Source organism: Bidens hawaiensis, unplaced genomic scaffold, assembly GCF_021521415.1.
Source record: "Bidens hawaiensis isolate Kalapana, Puna unplaced genomic scaffold, B.hawaiensis_p1.1 tig00024231_1, whole genome shotgun sequence".
Taxonomy (NCBI): Eukaryota; Viridiplantae; Streptophyta; class Magnoliopsida; order Asterales; family Asteraceae; genus Bidens; species Bidens hawaiensis.
This window is the reverse complement of record NW_027493809.1, coordinates 46,163-68,413: the sequence shown is the minus strand read 5'-3', so window position 1 is coordinate 68,413 and position 22,251 is coordinate 46,163. Positions and strand designations below refer to the sequence as shown.

Below are 22,251 nucleotides of genomic sequence, written 5' to 3'. Positions count from 1 at the left end.
TTGACCACCTGACCCTGCCTCATAGCCGGCCTTGTCAGGGTGCTATGTTTTCCCTCTTCCTATTCAAATTCTTTTGTTTTGGGGCTGTGTTTTGTTGTGAAATCATTTCAAATTTTAAGATGATATTTTGGCTTTTTATTCATAAACATAACCCTCCCGGTTTTGAGCAACGTGTCATATTCGAGCATTTGCCTTTTGGATTTGAAATACACACCACAACGTATTTAAATTTGCTTGCTTGTACCATGTCATCTTCATCAAAATCATTTAAGGGGCATATAATCCTCAGACCACTTATCGTTTCCAGTATGTTCAATCATAACATTGTACGCTTATGAGTCAATTACTCAATTGTGCATCCTGCATAACAGAAAACCAATTTAAAGTAGAGAACTACTAAAAGTGAATATTTAACGGTACAACACATTTTCAAATAGGTCCGATCAATTCTCTAATAAAATATCAATAACTTAAAAGTAAACAAAATAGGGTATGAAAAAATCATTGAAAATAATGTGAACAAAACTAGTAAATACATGTATACAACGGTCAATCATTTCTCACTCTAGATCAGCATAAAGAAAATTCATTGTCATGTTAAAGACTAATTAACAGGAACCTAGTTAAATGATAAGCAGTAAATTCATATATTCAATAATGCATATTAGATCGATATACTAATGTTAAATAATATCATCATCATCATCATCATCATCATCATCATCGTACTCAGTATATCCCACCAATAGCAAAGTTATGGTAGTGTCTGAGGTGGGTAAGATGTAGACAACTTTACCTCTACTCCATAGGAATAGAGAGGCTGCTTCCAGTGAGACCCCCGGCTCGATAGTGGTTTTGCATCAAGCCTTGGACATAAGGCACATAACACTCAACCACAGGACCCCAGCCGATTGGTGCATGTACCCTTGTCTTTCGGCACGCCACCACATGATGCCTGATTAACCTTCTGCCGCTTGTAACGTTATTTTCACGAAATTAGTAAAATAACGTCAAAATTAGTGCAATTTCACTTTTGTCCACCCAAAAGCCCACACATATATACATTATATGCGCGCACCGCGAACAGGCTTACTAATGTTAAATAATATATATAATGTTAAATAATATATATATTAAATGTTACATTAATTAAAAAAATGTCTGTACATAGTTTTATGTAACATGCTTGTTTTGTGTGCGTCTTATGGCATCCTTGAATCTACGCTCACATATAATTGAGATTTACTGGTTTGTCATACCTTCGAGTCTTTTAACTTATAAGGGTTGTGGTTTAACCCCAACTAGGGCTATAAATGAACCGAACGAACACGAACAAGGCCTTGTTCATGTTCGTTTGTTAAGGAAATAATGTGTTCACGAACACAAACGAACACATATAAAATTGGCAGAGCCTAGAGATTGAGACTGATGTATTCATCAATGTGAATAATGAAAGCTTGTAAACGAGTCGAACGAACATGAACAAGGGGGTGTTCATTCATTTAACTTTAAACGAACATGAACACTTAATCGAACGAATATTTATGTTCATATTCGTTTGTTTAAAAAAATGAACATTTGTGTTCGTTTATGTTCGTTTGTTTAAAATCTAAATGAACATATATGCACAAATGTAAATGATCACAAACATAAATGAAAACACTTAAATGAACACATATTAACAAATATAAAACCTTTAGGTAGGTGACTTATCTAATAATATTTAATTATTTTCTGTTAATACATAAACGAACATAAATAAACAGACATAAATGGACATAAATAAACGGGCATAAACGAAAGTTCATGAACATAAATGAACGAACAAAACATGTGTTCATGAATGAACACAATTTTTTTTGTTTATGTACGTTCGTTTATTAAATAAACAAACTTTCCGCCAAACGTTCACGAACAATTAACCGAGCGTTCGGTTCGTTTACAGGCCTAACCCCAACCAACGGGGTGATAAAAGAGTATTTATAATCATTGACCTAACCGTATTTGAGAGTTTCCTACCTCCAACTGCTCACCGATCAACTCTTTTTGTATCCCATTTTCCATATAAGGAAAAACGAGACTGATCAGAAACCCACTCAAACACATTTGTTAATGGACCCGATCCCCAAACATTCTGACTACTACATACAATAAAATATAATTTTTTTGTGTGTACTTTAAAACAATACACCTACAATATTGTTAAGAGACTAATTATATGTTGTTTAATGATTTTCATGTAAGTATGTAACCACTCTAATGGTACCTTTTTGCAATTCACGTCATGGAGGAGTGAGGACTCAACTAATGGATCAAATATAAAATTCCAACGTTTATATTTATTTTAGATATTAAAATAACTAAAATATACCAACATTTATATTTTATAAATCTTGTGACAAGAAGGTTTTTTTATTTGAAACAGTTGCAAAAATTAAAAAAAAAAGAATTCAACGGTTTTATGTATAAACCAAAACATTTTAAAAGTCCAAACAGGGTCAATCTATTGGCCCAGATCACCAAAAAGAGAAAAACAGTGACCAGCTGGCTGCTGCCCTTTATGACAAAATGGGACCATATTATATATTTGTTTCAGTCCACCACACTTGGAAGTTAGAACAACTTGTTTTTTTTATTTACTTGTTACTTTATAGAAATATATTCCCAAAAGGTTCTCCCAATTGTAATTATAAAACTAATTGTTAAAAATTTATATTCTGTAAATAAGACCAAACGATGGCATCATCTTATTACATTTATGTAGTTCAGATTCAATACATCAGAGTTGACATTCTAAATTGAACCCTTTTACAATTACAAGGGTCTACTAAGCAATCTATAATCTCATTACATGCACCATAAATTACACAAAACTAAGCTCTATGCATCAGGGTTCTGTTGCACAACGGGCCAAACCGATAGCCTGATCACCGTTTGAGCATCTGGTTGTCTAAATGCATCCAACGATGCAGTCAAGTCATTGTCACACGCAATCAGTATCACATCACCATCTTCATCTTCATATTTCAGGCTAAAGCTTCCATGGCCGACCTGGAACCGTGCTGCAACCACTTTCTCCAACTTTTCCAGTCCATCTGATGGTCTGAATGAGAACTTTACAGTATTCTTTTGGTATGTAACCTTGAACGTATAAGTGTCTGCTGCAGGGTTCTTGATATTCTTGCCTCTGGCGGTTGTAGGTGGATCTTTTGGTTCCTTGGGGTGTGGTACAAGTGTGGAAGTATGATTACGTGGTTCAGTAAGAGTGACGGGATCATAAGTTATGTTTGTTGTTCCTAAAACGAGGGTAGTAAGCGCCTGGTCGGATGCATCCGGCTTGAGAAGGGGATCGGTTTCACTGTGAGTCCTTGTATATGGCCACCTTGGTATTCCATGACTCCTGCAAATGCGTTTTAAAGTTGACCTGCTGACTGCAATGTAAAAGGTCAAATGTGAGATTGAGAATGTTAGAAGCAAGTTGACAAAAATAGACGTCAATTTGGAGGTGGCAAAATGGACAGGCTGGACTGGCATATTTGATAAAAGTAGCGGTGTTTGCAGTTCGGTCAACCTCAAGATTTTTGAGAACTCTGACCGAGCTTGACTATGCTCACGGACCCAAAAAGTGCATTATTTGTATAAATATATCCTTTTTTTATTTTAGAATTTAAATATATATATCATCATCATCATCATCATCGTACTCAGTATATCCCACCAATAGCAATGCTATGGTAGGGTCTGAGGAGGGTAAGATGTAGACAGCCTTACCTCTATCCCATAGGGATAGAGAGGCTGCTTCCGGTGAGACCCCCGGCTCGATAGTAGTTTTGCATCAAGCCTTGGACATAAGGCACATAACACTCAATCATCGGGACACCAGCTGACTGGTGCATGTGCCCTTGTCTTTCGGCTATCAAAGCCAACACATGATGCCTGATTAACCTTCCGCCACTTTTAACGTTATTTTCACGTGATTAGTAAAATAACGTCAAAATTAGTGCAATTTTACTTTTGCCCACCCAAGGGTTCACACATATATACATTATATGCGCGCACCGCAAGCAGGGCGTAGAATTTAAATATATTATTACATAATAAATATTATCGTATATAAATAATATAAAATTAAATATTTATTAAATAATAACAAGCTGAGCTCGAGCTTTAGAAACATAGCTTGAAATGAGCGAGCCCGGTTCGTTTACACAGCTAGTCTTCCTTATCTATACCTAACAAATAAGTAGCTTGTTACACAGCGTGTCACAATTCTGTGAGCCCAGCATTCTTTTTCTGCTTCTCTTATTTCACCCCTTTCCATTCTAGTTCTTAGTTTAAAAAAGTTGATTAAAAAAGGAAAATCGGAGTTAAATAATCCCAACTTTCCTAAATCTTCAAATAAGTTTTTTCCGAATTTCAAGCTGATTTTTTAGGGCTTTTGATCGGAAGGAGGATACATGTCGATTAACGTAAAAATTAGCTCGAAATGATTATTCGAATGACTTGATTAGTGCTTCAAATCGGGTGTTCGAACTTCAAATGAACAAATATTAAGTTGTTTGGAGTATCGTTTCGAGCTAATTTTTATGTTAATCGACTCGTATCCTCCTTCCGATCAAAAGCCCTAAAAAATCAGCTTGAAATTCAGAAAAAACTTAACGGCGTTAGGTTTTTTCCAACGGGGGACCATTGAGAGTCAACTTTTTTAAATTTGGGACCACTGGTGGGAATAAACTAAGTTGGGATATTATCGGCCAATAACAGAAAGTGGGATTATTAAAATCCAATTTTCCATTAAAAAGGAAGGAATAGTAATAAAACATAATATACAATACGTAATTTCAATAATATCCTATCTAAAAATATTGTTTTATAATTCCAAAATCTTCAATTAGTAACTATTTAATATTTCATTTATTTAACCTATATAATACAGGTATTTCTAACCTAGTAAAATATATGCTTATTAAGGGTTCAGTTCAGTTAATCGCATTATTTAAAGTACCAAACCTAAAATGACCCAAACAATGAAATGCCTTTCTTGGCTTGGTTAACCGAGCCACCTAAATAAATCCACAATGTAACGTTATTGTCTTTTGATTTGGTATGTGGTCCAGTTTCAGTATAGCAATTCTTTTAAACGGCCTTAGGTCAAAACGGGTAACTTTTAGTGCGAGATAAAACTAGTCCAGCGCGCTTTTTATGACTAAGGATACTACAGGTAAAGACGCCCCCCCCCCCCAAAAAAAAAAAAAAAAAAAAAAAAGCAAATGTCTTCAACTTGTTACATTAATCATACCCACATATTGAAACTACTTTCTGGGCTACCCAAGTATAAATATGATTTCACTTGGTATTTCAGGCCAAAAACATTTTAGATGACAACTCAGGTCAACTCACTTTTTATCCGTCTTATTTTTTGCTAGAATTGACATAAATGATACAAATACTGTTTGGCCTACAAAGCAGGTTCGCTCAATATATGGGTGACCTTAATGTAAGAAGTTGAAAAATAGGGAGTACCACATGCAAAAATCCCATTAATGTGTTAAGTGACTAGAAAAACTATATTAATAATAATAATCCAACTTCCTTCAATAATTTTATTTTGACTATTTATGCATTTGATTACACCTCGAATAACTTTCAACCCATTTGACCTGGTTCATTTTTAGTTAAATCTTTTAGTTTGACAAATCGACCAATTTGACCTTAAACCTGCCACCTCTAGACATCACAAACAAGCTATTAACTCACCACGAAGGCTCTCTGCAGCTTCCTCCATCGTTTTTCCATAATGTTTGCTGATTTCCTCTAAACTAATTGACCTGTCGGTCCTCTTCCTTTTTCTAATCGGTCCTTTGGAAAAGTCAATGTACTTTTCCTTTCTTTTCCCTTTGTTATTAATATCCGCATGTTCATTCCCGACATCCAAATAAGGAACAACATTCTGGTCTGTCCCTACAGCAGCAGAATTTGTCGGCTTATCTTCCTCTAAACTAACTGATCGGTCGGTTCTCTTTTTTCTGACCAGTTCTTTGGAATAATCAGCGTCGTTTTCCATCACTTTCCCATTATTAATAATATCAGCATCTTCATTCCCAACATCCATATAAGAAACAACCACATTCTCAATTATCCCTGCAGCAGAACTTGATGGCTTATCTTCCTCCTCCAGATGCTCCAAATCAACATTAACATCACAATCATTATGTCCATTCTCTGCCATTAAATTTAAGTTTTCCAACGCTGGTGGTAGTGGTACCTCTCGTTTTTCAGTCAAAGTTGGAGACTCGAGATTCCACTTAAAAGAAACTCCCCCGATAACTTGGGGACACAAGATATCACCTAGTAGTATCCTAGAAACATTCTTAATCTGCTGTTTCAATGTAATCACCAAACTTTGTAACTCAGCCTCATTTTCACTCTGAGTTGGCAAAAACAACTCTACAACATATTCATCATCCACTTCAACACTCTTGAAATAGACAGCTAGACAACTAAATATCCCATGCATACGTGCATACGGAGCCAATGGATACTCATCTTCACCTAGTTTACTCACATCTCCACAAAAACATACACCACGAGACGACAACGATCTCCCAGCAAGTCCTTGTGATTTTTCCAGGTGTCGCAATCCACACGCTTCATGGAATCCCCACATGCTCAAGTCTCGCACATAGAACGGCAGACCAGCGGTTGACATGCAGACTTTACCTATACAGTTTCTACTAAAGCTACTACAACTCTTTACAAGATTCCCAGAATCAGTCACTACACTACTGTATCCACACGGACCCCACGTCTGAGCAAGAGGTAGATTATGAATATCGCATACCATCTTTATAGCCCCGAAGATTTCTTCCAACTCAAGTTTCCATCTTTCATCTTTAACACGCGCCTGAAATTTCAAAGATAAAATCACATGAAATAAACACAGATAGACACATACACATTCACATACAAATATACAATCATGCATGCACATAACTCACATAAAAGGTGGCATCTTCAAGCACGTTTGGCGACTTCAGATTCTCTTCCTGCAAACAGAATATAATCATTTAAAGAAATGAACAGAATAATGATACATGTACGTATGTATGAATGCGTGCATGCATGTATCATCTATGAAGTGAATGAAAATAAGAACATGGTAGCTAACTACCTTCAGTGCTCTGCAGACTTGTCGAACCTCAAAAGCATAATCCGTATACCTTGATGATGTTATAATTTCAAGTACACCAACACAACCACCACTGATTGGTTCAAACACAGGCAAGTTAACATAACCATGAATGCTATAAGCAGCCCAATCTTGTCTGGTTGATAACCCGTGTACGTCCAAACTCCATTCCGGTAACTTTTGTCGGTAAACACGACCGGGAGGACCTAACTCTTCTCTGTGCTCACCATCCACAACAAACACGCGATTCTCAGACTCCAACCTGTGCAAGTAAAGCCCTTCATCAGCCACACCAAGACCAAACGGTTGGTCCAATGTGGTTAGCAAGCACCGTTTCCTGACTGCAACAGGTGACCAAAACTGAACCAGCACACGTGGCTCACGGAAACTTAAAGCCTTAAGCGCAGACGTAACTTTCTCTTTAATGATGTTTGGATCGACTGTCGGCGTAGACGAACCTATGAATAAGCGAGGCACAGTGAAGACACATTTAAAATCCATTAAGCAAAATAATAATAATAATGTTTTAACAAATTACATTTAAATTTGTATAATGAATTTCCATCTGTCTTAGTTTCCAAATTAGGTTTTCTAATAAATTAATCCGTCTAATTAATTAGGTCATTTTGGAACTCACTTCTTCAAAATAATAATAATCAAAGATGAGGTGGTGTGCACATTTACTCAAACGTCGTAGTCATGGAGTTGACTCAAATCAAAGAAGTTGTCTATATGAATGTATATTATAAGCTAACAATAAGATGTTTAGGGTTATGAAAATAAATAAATAGTCAAACTTACTAGTAAGAGGAAGAGGTGATTGAGGTTCTTCAACCTCTCGACTGACAAAAACCCTAAGAGAAGTTAAATATCTTCTTCCATTATCATTATTAATATTAGCAGAATCAGCAGGTGGCTCATGTATGCAATTGTATCTCGATTTCAAGTCATCTAAACGACGGGGATCTCCCTTCATTTTCTTGTTTGGTTTACAGATCGATCGTTTTGGGAAAGTATAAAAGGTCCACAAAGATGTTTGAACTCCCACCGGTGAACTATTGCTTTGAACTGCCAATCTACAGACCTAAAGCTACTTATAGGTCGTTTTTACCATCTATTTAATTACTATGTTTGAGATAACTAGGGTTAAACGATTTGTTTAAGCATGTTGGAGTTAAGGTTAATGCTTTTTTACACGAATAGATATATGGGTTGTGTTGGGGTTGAGCTGTCCAGCTCGTTAACCCTAAACTCGATAACCAGAAACCCTACATAGAAGCATTGTGCTGCGCACTATCTAGAGCTGTAAACAAACCGAACGAACACGAACAAGGCCTTGTTCGTGCTCGTTCGTTCAGAAAATAATGTGTTCACGAACACTTACCGAACACGGTTTTATGTTTGTGTTCTTTCATTAAGTAATTTAATGTGTTTACAAACGGTTCACGAACACAAGTGAACACAAATAAAATCGGCAGAGCCTAGAGATTGAGACCGATGTATTCATCAATGTGAATAATGAAAGCCTGTTAATGAAAGCATGCTCATGTTCGTTCATTTAACTTTAAAAGAGCATGAACACTTAATCGAACAAATTTTTATGTTCATGTTCGTTTATTTAAAAATAGACATTTGTGTTTGTTTGTTTAAAATCTAAACGAACATAACTGAACAAAGATAAACAAACATGTATGAACAAGCGTAAATGAACACAAATATAAACGAACTTAAATGAAAACAATTAAATGAACACAAATTAACAAATATAAAACCTTTAAGCAGACGATTTATCCAGATAATATTAAATTATTTTCTATTTATACATAAACGAACATAAATAAACAAACATAAATGAACGTTCATGAACATAAATGAAAGAACGTAATATGTGTTCATGTTCGTTCGTTTAATTAAGCGAACACAAATTTTTTGTTCATGTTCGTTCGTATAAACGAACTTCCCGCCGAACGGTTCACGAATAGTTCACCGAACGCTCAATTCGTTTATAGGCCTAGCACTATCGGTTGACCAGCTAAAGCAGAAACCAATATCGGGTCGATGACAAAGAAAATTGATAACCGGGTCAAAACTAATAAAAACCGAACCAAATCAGTAACTTCACAAACTATATTTTGTTGAAATATTTTTAAATGCAAGTAAAATCATATATTGTATACTTTTGATAAAGAGATATTTTGTATTTAAATGAGTTCACTTTTTTCTCTCTCTGTCTTTATTCCATTCTCCATCAAAAGAACGAAAATTAGAAATAAATAATCCTATCTTTTATGTATTGACCGATAATAATCCTATCTTTAAATATCAGTAGCAATGGTCCCACCTTTTAACTATTTTTGTCTCACTGGTCCTCTGTTAAAAATTACTTAACGTCGTTATGTTTTTTCCCTGGTTTCAAACCGACGTTTTAGGGCTTTTGATCGGAAAAACGATACGAGTCGACCGATGTAAAACTTATCTCGAAATGGTGATCCAAACGATGAAATAATGTTTCAATTAGGGTGCTTGAATTTCCAATTAACAAAAATCAAGCCATTTGAATCACCGTTTCAAAATAAGTTTTATATCAGTCAACTCATATCGTTCTTCCGATCAAAATCCCTAAAACATCGGTTTGAAACTAGCGAAAAAACATAACGACGTTAAGTATTTTTTAACGGAGGACCAGTGAGACAAAAATAGTCAAAAGGTGGGATCATTGCTAGTGATTTTTAAACGTGAGACTATTATCAGCCAATACACAAAAAATGAGATTATTTACTTCCAATTTTTCTCAAAAGAATGATGGAATTCGGGAAGAATTAGCTAAAGCAGTGTCTTCTTCCCTTCCATATTTCTACCATTACTTGGGGCTTTAGATGTGGGTTATGTGACTGATAAATGTGATTTAAAAAAATATATGGTAAAATAAATACTAAAAAAACAAACCAATACATATATTAAATGCACCACACAATTTTATTGGTTAGTTAGTTAGATCTAAATAAACATATATACTATTTTTTTTCAAATACGTCCCGCTTGTGATGTATTCATATAATGTATGTATGTATGAACCGTTGGGTGGACAAAAGTGAAATTACACTAATTTTGACGTTATTTTACTAATCTCATGAAGTGGCGGAAGGTTAATCAGGCATCATGTGGTGGCGTTGATAGCCGAAAGACAAGGTTACACGCACCAATCGGCCGGTGTCCCGGTGGTTGAGTGTTATGTGCCTTATGTCCAAGGCTTGATACAAAACTACTATCGAACCGGAGGTCTTACCGGAAGCAGCATCTCTATTCCTACGGGGTAGAGGTAAGACTATCTACATCTTACCCTCCTCAGACCCTACCATAGCTTTGCTATAGGATTTACTGAGTACGATGATGATGACAACGACTATTTTTTTTTCAAAATCATTATGATTAATTGTACTATGCTCCCCCTGTTTATAAAGTGAGTTTTTTGACAACCAAGTTATAAATTACCTCAATATGCTTTTTTTTGGACATTGAAGACATTTTAATTTTAGATATGTTTATATGCAATAAAGGGTTTAAGTTCAAGTACCGGAAAATAGAAGAAATTAAAATCAATAAATACATATAGCAAAAATCACTTATAATTCTCAAGAAGTTATATCTTTTAGAAGTTTTCTTCAATACATTAATTCAGTTATTACACATTATTGGTGTTTATTCTTTATAATGCTACTAGAAAAGAAACACACACATTGTTAAATAATATAACAATTCTTTTATAAGTTTATTCTTGAAAGGTTTTTTAGTTTACACTCCTTTATATCTAAACTATTATATTATTTACATTTATTCTAACTTTAAATTATTATATATGTATAATAATAATGTAAAAATTGATATGTATATATTTACTAAAGTAGATTCATGGAGTAGAAATAAAGTGGTCATAATGTTAAACAATATCACTGATATCACTGTGCTACTGTATTGAATGACAAATGTTTACTGGTAATTAGTTTCTATTGATGATCAATTACTACAGATGAATCAAACAACCACGTTATATCATAAGCAATTTTCAAAAGCTTTCAAACATGGTAATCAAATTTGCCCTCAGCTTAGATCCCACCCGGGGCGTCGCCTCCTTGAACCCGCAAGGTTCAATGGTGTCGAAAATCAAAATAATCTTGGACAGGTTTACACTATAGTCTATACCTCACAACTCGTATCAGATGTATATTGTGATTTTCATTGCCCTAAGTAAATACAATTAACAAGAATAACTAGGTTACATTAAAATCACAAATACAAGCTCCAATTATAAACTAGAGTGTGTTATCTTCACAACTAAGATCTCTATGATGATCGAGGGGACTGTTCTATTAGATTTTTGTAATTCATTTGCCATTTAATAACAATTTTGAGTTATAAACTTTACGTGTTCAGTTCAATTTATATAAACAATGTGACTTATACCAAGTTTTGGGACAAAACTACTGCTTAGAAAGTGTTTCGGCTAAATTGATTGATATGGGCTCAATTCTATATAAATATTACGAATATTTCCTACACTTATAATAGATTTTGGCTTCGTTTTTATTAAATAATACTCTTAAGCGTTACATAGTTCAGTTTTAAAGAGTTTAAAAGAAAACAAGCTAAAATGGTTTAAAACTCATTTTTATGTTGGAAACTTAATTTTTAAATACAAACTGAAACTATGTTAAATATAATTTTAAAGAGAAATTATTATTAATGTGCGATTGTATGTTAATGTGGGTGTTAGTTAGTGAAGAGTATTAGTAGTTTCCATTTTAACTTGAAATAAATAACTGATTAATAATAATACTATTTATTCTTTATTAAGGATGGTTCATATAATTACTAATTACTATCACTATTACTAATATATATAATTATGAACTTTGGTGCCGCAAAGTTCATAATTATATATATCACTATATTGGTCCGTGATTTTGTTTTTCGTTTTTGGTTTTTTTAGTTCGATTAATATAACGAACGTAAAGGAAACCGATCAAACGTATTTTTTTGTTTTAGTTCCGGTAGCATAACAAAAACTCATAGAAACCGTTAAATTCAAGCACACTTGTCGTCTCAATGCCCGTGATCGATTACGCTCGGATTTTACCAAAGTGCAAGTTTACCGACCGACCCCCACCCCCAAATTGGCCATTGGTACAACTCAATTTTTATATATATATGTTTTTTTTGTTTTTTTTAGCTCCGGTACCGTAACGCACGTAATCAAAACTGACCAAATTTGTGTCGAGTTATTGCCTCAATGGCCGGGAGCAACAACACTTGGGAACCGTCAAGATTTGCCGACCAAATAAACATCGTTTCAAATATTTTATTTTCTATATTAATTTGATGAATTAATTTTTTTGGGTTTTAACACTAAATTTTTTTACCAATGATGTGTATATTGTAACGAACGTATCCGATACAGACCAAATTCATGTCGACCCACCTTAGTGACGCTCGGGTTAGACCGACGCCCGGAATTTAACGCTGGTGATTTGCCAGCTGCCCGACGCATTGCACCTAAAAAAACTAGTTTATTAACAAACGCATGCTTGTTCCACAGAAACATCAATTGGAAAATTAATTTGAAGGCTTATATTGAACGTGAGCCACAGGATTAGGCTCCATTCCTCCAATACCGTGGAAAGCTAGGAACGAGGGAGTATCACAACAATTGCAACAAGGTCACATGGGCTGAAATTAAACATAACAGTAGGAATCGTTATAATTTTATCTTTTGTTAGTTTTTGTCATTATGGTTTATTTTCGACGTTTTCTTTTTCGGGAATGACAGGGAAAATATTTTAGTTTTTAAATTTTTTTCTATTTATATTTATATTTTGAGTTATGATTTTTTTATTATTATTTTTTGAATTTTTTAAAGGTTTTTTATATAATCACAAATACTTCTCACACTTCTCATTTTTATATCCCTTTGTATTTAAAATTTTCCCTGGTTTTGTATCACCGTACATATTTTATATTATTATTATTATTGTGTTCAAAGATACAAAACACATGTACAAAAATATAAAAAGGATAATCGCCAACACATAACTAATGCAGAACTGTCATAAAATCCATAAGTGATGCACACCTTATTATGAGATATTTTAACATTACAATTTGTACCATGCATGCTAGTTATAAACATGATAATATAAAAACACATTATTGCATAAAAAATAACGTGTTGGAAAAGACAAAAATCAATTCAGGCTTGCCTTTCCTCTTACTAGCTACATTCAATTAGAGTAGTCAGGTGCCCGCGCGATGCAGCGGAGTATGTACGCAAACATGACATCGAACGCGTAACCGGTGTTACTGTTTCAGTAAGTGCGTGACTTCTCAACAGTACGTGCGTAACCTGACGATAGTATGCTCATAATGCGGCATTGGAAGCTTAACCGGTGTTAGTAAGCACGTCACACAACGACTGTGCGCACGCAATCAAGTGTCGGATACACAGGTAACGCTACATTAAACGCGCCTTGACCCGCAACACGTTCCGCCTGACACTGTTCTAACACGAAATCCGATATGACTTGACCCCTTTCGGCCCGAACCCGTCTCGACCCATTCCAACCTTAACCTTTTAGACCCATGACCCGAATGGCGGAACCCGCCCGACACGTTTGCCGGCCCTTAATGGTAATCATGTAACGCATTAAGTTTTTAAAATGAAAAAATATAGCAATACCATACTCAATTTAAAGAGAATAAAATACTCGTTTTTATGATATAATGTTTTTTATAAAATATTAACGTGTGAAAAAGTTATAAACTTTTAAACGTCATGGGGATAGTTGGTTTAAAAATAGGGGTATATATTTAACTATTTTATAAATTCACAAAATGTGATTAAAGTTAAAGGACCAATCTTGTAATTTTCTTTAATAAATTAAAATTAATGGTACATGATTTTGCTAAAAGACAAAATTGTCAAAAGACAAAAGTGCCACTAAAATGTCTTAATCCTATGCATTATGGTTTGTATTTAAAGCAACAAGTTTGGGTCCCTCACTCATGCTTTATATACAGTACAGATATAGATTAACCAACAACGTTCTTATCTTTATTGGTTGGTAACCGATAACCACCAATTTACAAAAGTGACACTGCACTGTTATTATCGACTGTTAAGGTACCAAATATCACCACCAATCGAAAATCAAACTAATTACCATAATAAATATTCGGTTTCAACATGACCGAAAAGTTAAGAGCATTATAAACCAATAGACAGAAGCCATACCTAAAAAGGTCATTCCTTCTGGACAAATATCCAAATAGGCTATCAACATTCAGCCATTCAGGGCCATCTGATCAATTAATGAAATTAGAACATATTAAGCTGATATTGCTATTACTGCCCGAAACATCCAGAGCAAACTTCAAGGCTTCGTTATCACAAGCGAGTATCAAATCATCGTATTCGTCAATGGATTCTAGTTTAAACCCTTGACCTTATAACTTTAAGCTCTTTGCAACTTCCTTTTTCAATTTTGACACTTCACTAAAAAGAGGAAATGCAAACCATTCCATAGACTTGTTAAAGTTGCATCCACCATCACCATGCTAGTAAAGTTATCGCAAACAATCTCCATAACCACAAGTGACTCTAAATAGTAAATATGATGAATCCGTCTTGTCGAGAGACAAATCCAGAGGTGGGCCAATAGCTTCAATGGATGACCTGTCACCTAATTAAAAATCAAAGGAAAAACTCCAATGCATAGTCATTATTGTCTTAAACACTATGCAAGCAGATTGCAAAGCGGCTGGTTAACATAGACAAACTATAAAACTGTAATAGAATTTGAGAATATAAACCACCTGGATCCAACTCGCATTTAAGCAGGGGCATCAAGTACTTCAAATACTTGTGGGCTTGTTATATTCCCTTTCTGTAAGATAATCCAGTGGAAAACGTACAAGTGTGTGAACACATACTCGCACAAAACACATAGAAGTTTGAATTTGAAAGGTAAGATGGAAACCTTGTGAATATGCTCAACCTCATAAGCAAAATCTTCCAACTTGGAAAATGTCAAAAGCTCAAGCACACCAACACGTAACCCTGTAGTAGGATCAGATACTGGTAAAGCCAAACGCCCATGAAGATTGCAGCGAATCCCAGTCTTCTTGTGGAAATCTTTTGTGTTGTAACTAGTTAGACCTGAAGCCCACTCTGGCAGTCCTAGCGACTTGTTCTTCATGATCCACTGATTACACCAAGACCAGACAGTTGATCCATGGTTGTAAGTACTTGGTGTTTGCCAGCAACATGAGGCGACCAAAAATTGAAACCTTTTTTCCAAGTTTGACCACCGTCTCCAAATACAAGAATCTATAATCTCATTACAGGCACCAATGCACCATAAAATATATAAAACTAAGCTCTAAGCATCAGGGTTCTGTTGTGCAATAGGCCAAACCGATAGCCTGATCACAGTTTGAGCATCTGGCTGTCTAAAAGTACCCAATGATGATGTCAAGTCACTGTCACACGCAATCAATATCATATCACCATCTTCATCTTCATATTTCAGGCTAAAGTTTCCATGGCTAAGCCGGAACCGTGCTGCAACCAGTTTCTCCAAATTTTCTAGTCCATCTGACAATGTGAACGAAAACTTTATAGTATTCTTTTGGTATGTTACCTTAAACACATACGTGCTGGCTGCAGTATTCTTGATATTGTTCTCTAGGAAAGTTCTAGGCAGGTCTTTTTGTTCCTTGGGGTGTGGTACATGTGTGGAAGTATGGCTACCGGGTTCAGTAAGAGTGTCAGGATAATAAGCTATGTTTGTTGCACGAGAAGTCCCTAAAACGAGGGTAGTGAGGTCTCGGTTAGATGCATGGGTTGCTGCAACTGTTTGATCTGGCTTGAGGAGGGGGTCGGTTTCATTGGGATTCCTAGTATATGGCCATCTTGGTATACCATGACTCCTGCAAATGCGCTTTAAAGTTGACCTGCTCACTGCATACATACAATGTTAGAAGAAAAGGCGACATATATTGATATTACTAGAGGTGGCAAAATGGACGGGTTGAACTGGCATATTGGCTAAATTAGTGGTGTTTGCAGTTCAGTTGGTTGACCTTATCCTATTTAGTGGTTAACCTGTGGGACGGCTCAGTTAGCGGCCTGCCTCTACAACGACCAATAATTTATGCCAGTCAGAGGAGCTAATAGGTTTCAACACAAGAAAAATGAATTTGAATTTTATTAGTTTGTTAAAAAAAACCTTAATATGGTATGACAAAATCAAATAACTTTATTAGTATGATATGACAAAATTAAATAAGTTATTTATTTATGTAAAACATGTCTTCCTTAGTGGTGTAAACGAGCTGACCCGCTTGCGAGCTACTTGAGATTGGCATGCTAAAAGCTCAAATCGAGGCGAGCTTAAACAAGCATGAGCCAGATCTCAAACCTAAATCTGAGCTCATCTAATAAACGAGTTTGAGTCCGAACTTGACTAGGCTCGTGAGCCTAAAAAGCACATCATTTATATAAATATAATATTTCTATTCAATATGATAAATAACTAAATATTATACGTTGTGTTATATATAAAATTATATATGCAGAGACAGCACCCCCCCCCCCATCTTCTTTTCCCCACGTCTTCAACTAGTTCATTAATCCCGCCCATATCATATATTTACTTTCTGGGCTCCCCAAGTATCAAGTATGAATATCATATATAGGCCAAAAACATTTTGGAAGACAACTCAGGTCAGCTAACTTTTTATCTGCCTTATTTTTTGCTAGACTTTGTATAAATGATACATATACCGTGTGGCCTACAAAGCAGGTTCGTTCAACTTACAGGTGGCCTTAATGTACGATGTTGACCAATTGGGGACCACCACATGCGATATCCCCCATAATTAATATATTAAGTAACTAGAGAAAACTATATTATTAGCAATCCAGCTACCTTCAATAAACTGGCTTTGATGATTTATGCATTTTGAATACACATGGAATGACTTTTGAGTTCGACCCAGTTGACCTGATTCATTTTCAGTTAAATCTTTTAGTTTGACTAACAGACCCATTTGACCTGGTCAAACCTGCCACCTCTAGACATCACAAACAAGCTATTAGCTCACCATGAAGGCTATCTGCAGCTTCCTCCATAGTTTTTCCATAATGTTTGCTGATTTCGTCTAAACTAATTGACCTATCAGTCCTCTTCCGTTTCCTATTTGGCTGTTTGGAAAAGTCAAAGTATTTTTCCTGCGTTTTCCCTTTATTAATATTATCCACATCCTCAATCCCTGCATCTAAATAAGGAACAACAACATTCTCGTTTATCCCGACAGCAGCCACAGAATTTAATGCCGTATCTTCCGCTAAACTAATTGACCTGTCAGTTCTCGTGTTTATAATTGGTTCTTTGGAATTATCAACGTCGCTTTCCATCACTTTCCCTGTATTAACAATATCAACATCTTCATTTCTGACATCCATATAAGAAGCAACAACATTCTCAGTTGTCCCAGCAGCAGCAGAATTTGATGGCTTATCTTCCTCCTCCATATGCTCCACATCAGCATTAACATGACCGTCATTATTTTTATTCTCCGCCATTAAATTTAAATTTTCCAACTCTGGTGGTAATGGAACCTCTCGTTTTTCAGTCAAAGTTGGAGACTCGAGATTCCAAATAAGAGGAACGCCCCCGATAACTTGGGGAGACAAGATATCACCTAGCTGTATCCTAGAAACATTCTTAATTTGCTGTTTCAGTGTTGTCACCAAACTTTGTAAGTCTGCCTCATTTTCAGTCTGAGTTGGTAAAAACAACTCTACAACATATTCATCATCCACTTCAACACCCTTGAGATATAAAGCTAGACAACTAGTTATCCCATGCATACGTGCATAAGGAGCCAAAGGATATTCATCTTCACCAAGTTTACTTACATCTCCACAAATACATATACAACGGGACGACAATGATCTCCCAACAACTCCTTGTAATTTGTCCAGGTGTCTCGATCTACACGCTTCATGGAATCCCCACATGCTTAAGTCTCGCACGTAGAATGGTAGACCAACGGTTGACAGGCATACTTTACCTATACAGTTTCTACTAAAGCTACTACAACTCTTTGCAAGATTCCCAGAAATAGCCACCACACTACTGTGTCCACACGTACCCCACGTCTGAGCGAGAGGTAGATCATGAATATCACAAACAATCTTTAAAGCCCGGAAGATTTCTTCCAATTCAAGTTGCCTTTTTTCATCTTTAACACGTGCCTGAAAGTTCAAAGATAAACTCACATGAAATACACATTTAATCACACATGCACATAATATCATATATGTATGTAGTTATGTACATAACTCACATAAAAGGTGGCATCTTCAAGCACGTCTGGGGACTTCAGATTCTCTTCCTGCAAAGTAGAACACAAGAAATGAATAAAGTAATGGTATGTATCTATGTATGTATGTGTGCATGTATCATGTATGCAGTACCTTGAGTGCTCTGCAGACTTGTCGAACCTCAAAAGCATAATCAGTATACTTTGATGAAGTTATGACTTCAAGCACACCTACACAGCAACCACTGCAAGGTTCAAACACAGGCAGATTAATGTATCCGTGTACGTCCAAACTCCACTCTGGTAACTTTTGTCGGTAAACACGACCGGGAGGACCTAATTCTTCTCTGTGCTCACCATCCACAACAAACACGCGCTGCTCAGACTCCAACCTGTACAAGTAAAGGCCTTCATCAACCACACCAAGACCAAATGGTTGATCCAAAGTGGTTAGCAAGCACCGCTTCCGGACTGCAACAGGTGACCAAAACTGGACCAGTACACGTGGCTCACGGAAACTTAAAGCCGTAAGTGCAGATGTAACTTTCTGTTTAATGATGCTTGGATTGACCGGCGTCGTAGATGAACCTATGAATATGTGAATCAAAGTAAATACACATCTTGAATACATTATATAAATCAGGGCCGTCTCCGAGGATTTAAATACCTCGGCCGAGCCAGAAAAAAAAGGCCCATAGCCTTAACGAGTAACGAAATATATAAGCTAATTTTTTTAAACGAGGCAATAACAATAAACATAGAAAAAGTATTATTAAAATCAAATACCGTAATAATTAACGATTAACCAATGATTCGTGAAACTCTTCTAAGTCCTAACATTGGAAAAAAAATAGCTTGGTCCTTGGTGGCTAGCTTGGTCAACCGTGGAGGAGCCTGGTGGTGAACAACGAACCAACAGTGGTGGTCGGCTAGGTTGGTCGTTGTTCAGCATTCGCAAAGAAGGAAGGAACCAAAGAGAAATTTCAATGGACCGCTATTTCTTTTATTTTGCATCGGGTTTTTATTTAATTTTTTTAGTTATTAGTTTTAGTTTGGGCCAAATAATTTAAACTTAATTATATGGATTATGGATAAAAATTAATTTCGGGCCAATAATTATAAGATGGTAAAGAGCAATTCATATTTTACAAGTTTTATATTTTTAAATGTATATATATATATAAAATATAAATATAAAAAATTTTGGCCCCTAAAAATTACGTGCCCCGGCCTTGATATAAATTACAGTTGAACTTGTGTTACATTTGTAGTTGTATGACGAAAATTGAATAGTGCTATGCGGTCGATATCGCCAATATATCGGTTATCAGTCCCTTGGTAAAATATCGGTGCAAAATATCAGTCCCGATATTATCGGTGATATTGACTAATACTGGACCGATATATCATCAATTTTCCCGATATCAGTTTTTTAGGTCTTAATTGTCAATGTTTAGTGTTTAAAGTCTTAATCAGTTCCTACTTGCTTGCTCCAACTGTTAGGCGGAATGTGGGTGTTTGGTGTGGGTGGGTGTGTGGGGCGGGGGGGGGGGGGGGGTATTGTGAGTTGGGGCTGCATCTTCTCTCTCTCTCACACACACACACGCACACGCACAAACACATATATATGTATATATATAACGGGGCAACAAAGGGGCGACAAACCACAGTGGGGCGTTATGGAGAGGGGCTTCGAAGCCCCGTTTACTACATGGCGATTACGTGGAGGGGCTATGCTGCCCCTCCATAGAGGAGGGCCTTAGTGTTTTGTAAGTTGGAAAAGGTTAATTTGTTAACGTTAGGAGGAGAGTATAATGAATTGTTAGTATTAAATTGCTATACATATAAATTTTGCATGATATTCAAATTACCGATATCCCACGGACCGTGATAACTTATATCTCAAATATCGGTCCTTGACCAATATGCGGTATTTTTCCACATGAACTGAGTAGATAGTTTCTATCAAGCATGGATGAATAAGAATCAGTTTCCATATTTTTGTTTCCAAATTAGGGTTTGAAATAAACCGATGAATCAAAGTAGGTGAGTTTTTAAGACACTGCAAAATAATAATAATAATAATAATAATAATAATAATAATAATAATAATAATAATAATCCAGAGCAGCATCGATGACAAGGGAAGTGATGAGGTGGTATGTATTGTATGATAGATTATTTAGCCAAAACATCAGTGTCATAGCGTTGACTGAAATCACACAGCAAGTCTTGTCCCAAAAATCAACGAAACTTACTGGATTGAGGAGGTTCTTCAGCCTCTCGACTGCTATAAACCACAAGAGATGTCAGGTATCTTCCACCAGAATTAGAATCTGGTTCAGGTTCATGTATGCAGGTGTATTTCGATTTCAAGTCATCTAAACGACTGCTTGCTATCGGATTCATTTTGTTATCTATCGTTTTGGGAAAGCGGTCAGGTCATGAATAATAATAATAATAAGTAATAAGGGTCCACAAAGATGATAGATTGATGTTTGAACCACCACTGGAGGTGAACTGTACGTTTCTTATCTTTCTCTCTTTCAACTACCAACACAGACCAGACCCTATTTATACGACCCACACAGTTTTAAGCCAGCTGACCCGTTATCATTTATATTATCCATCTAATCTAATACAACTCAATTTACCCCCTTGCTCATTCACACAATTAGCGCCTTCATGTAAATACGTCTAACGAGTAGTGTTCGAGTTACAAGATTTTAAGCGTGCTAGAGTTAAGGTTAATTTTCTTTTTTTTTTCTTTGGATGAATAGATAGATATACAGGTTGTGTTTGGGTTGAGCAATTCTACTTGTCAACCGTAAATTCAATGACCATACGTGATTCATGACGATTGGCACCCCTGCATAAAAGCATTGTTTTAAGAACTAAATATGATCGACTGGTTAAAAGCAGGAACCATAGTTTGTTTGATTACAACCCAATAAATTAGACGTAGAAAAAATAGTTTTATGTGAATCGAGTATAATCGATGATCGGGTCAAAACTAATGAACTGTCTGGTTCAAATCAGTAATTTAGCAAATCATATTTTGTTGAAAATCTTTCTAAATGCAAAGTAAAATATGTGTTATACTTTTGATAGGATATATTTTGTGTATAAAGACTTCATCTTTTCTCTTTTATCTTTATTCCATTATTTCTCAAAAGTAGGGCTGGTAAACGAACCAAATGAATATGAACACGGCATTGTTCATGTTCGTTTATTAAAGAAATAATGTGTTCATGAACGATTCACGAACACTTATCGAACGAGATTTTATGTTCATGTTCGTTCACTAAGGAAATGAATGTGTTCACGAACACAAATAAAATCAGCAGAGCCTAGAGATTGAGACCGATGTATTCATCAATGTGAATAATGAATGTAAACGAATTGAATGAACAAGAGCAAGGGCATTCTCGTGTTCGTTCATTTAACTTTAAATGAACACGAACACTTAATCAAACAAATGTTTATGTTCATGTTCGTTTATTTAAAAAATGGACATTTGTGTTTGCTTATGTTCGTTTGTTTAATCTAAACGAGCATAACTGAACAAAGATAAACGAACATTATTGAACATATATGAACAAATGTAAATGAACAAAAACAAACATAAACGAACATAAATGGAAACACTTAAATGAACACAAATTAACAAATATAAAACC

General features: G+C 35.6%; 2 protein-coding genes across 2 annotated transcripts; both read right to left on the bottom strand.

Annotated features, from left to right (window-relative positions):
• Nucleotides 1-2,815: 2,815 nt before the first annotated feature.
• On the bottom strand, nt 2,816-8,165 carry LOC143568816 (protein NLP6-like). The gene is made up of 5 exons (XM_077054873.1): nt 7,991-8,165; nt 7,172-7,647; nt 6,999-7,046; nt 5,758-6,904; nt 2,816-3,431 (listed from the first exon to the last, which is right to left on the bottom strand). Exons 1-5 carry the CDS (start codon nt 8,163-8,165, stop codon nt 2,881-2,883), a joined length of 2,397 nt encoding a protein of 798 aa, XP_076910988.1. The 3' UTR covers nt 2,816-2,880.
• A 7,440-nt stretch (nt 8,166-15,605) lies between these two features.
• LOC143568815 (protein NLP6-like) lies at nt 15,606-20,980 on the bottom strand. Its single transcript, XM_077054872.1, has 5 exons — nt 20,830-20,980; nt 18,726-19,159; nt 18,596-18,643; nt 17,348-18,503; nt 15,606-16,202 (listed from the first exon to the last, which is right to left on the bottom strand). Exons 1-5 carry the CDS (start codon nt 20,978-20,980, stop codon nt 15,622-15,624), a joined length of 2,370 nt encoding a protein of 789 aa, XP_076910987.1. The 3' UTR covers nt 15,606-15,621.
• Between the last annotated feature and the right edge of the window lie 1,271 nt (nt 20,981-22,251).

What these genes read in the sequence shown, in the direction of transcription:
- LOC143568816 (XM_077054873.1), bottom strand. Translation starts at nt 8,165, where the DNA reads ATGAAGGGAGATCCCCGTCGTTTAGATGACTTGAAATCGAGATACAAT. An exon ending in AAGTCTGCAGAGCACTGAAG is followed by an intron (nt 7,047 to 7,171) that starts GTAGTTAGCTAC and finishes TTCTGTTTGCAG; the next exon opens with GAAGAGAATCTGAAGTCGCC. An exon ending in AGCTGCAGAGAGCCTTCGTG is followed by an intron (nt 3,432 to 5,757) that starts GTGAGTTAATAG and finishes TTTACATTGCAG; the next exon opens with TCAGCAGGTCAACTTTAAAA.
- LOC143568815 (XM_077054872.1), bottom strand. Translation starts at nt 20,980, where the DNA reads ATGAATCCGATAGCAAGCAGTCGTTTAGATGACTTGAAATCGAAATAC. An exon ending in AAGTCTGCAGAGCACTCAAG is followed by an intron (nt 18,644 to 18,725) that starts GTACTGCATACA and finishes TCTACTTTGCAG; the next exon opens with GAAGAGAATCTGAAGTCCCC. An exon ending in TTGAAGATGCCACCTTTTAT is followed by an intron (nt 18,504 to 18,595) that starts GTGAGTTATGTA and finishes TTGAACTTTCAG; the next exon opens with GCACGTGTTAAAGATGAAAA.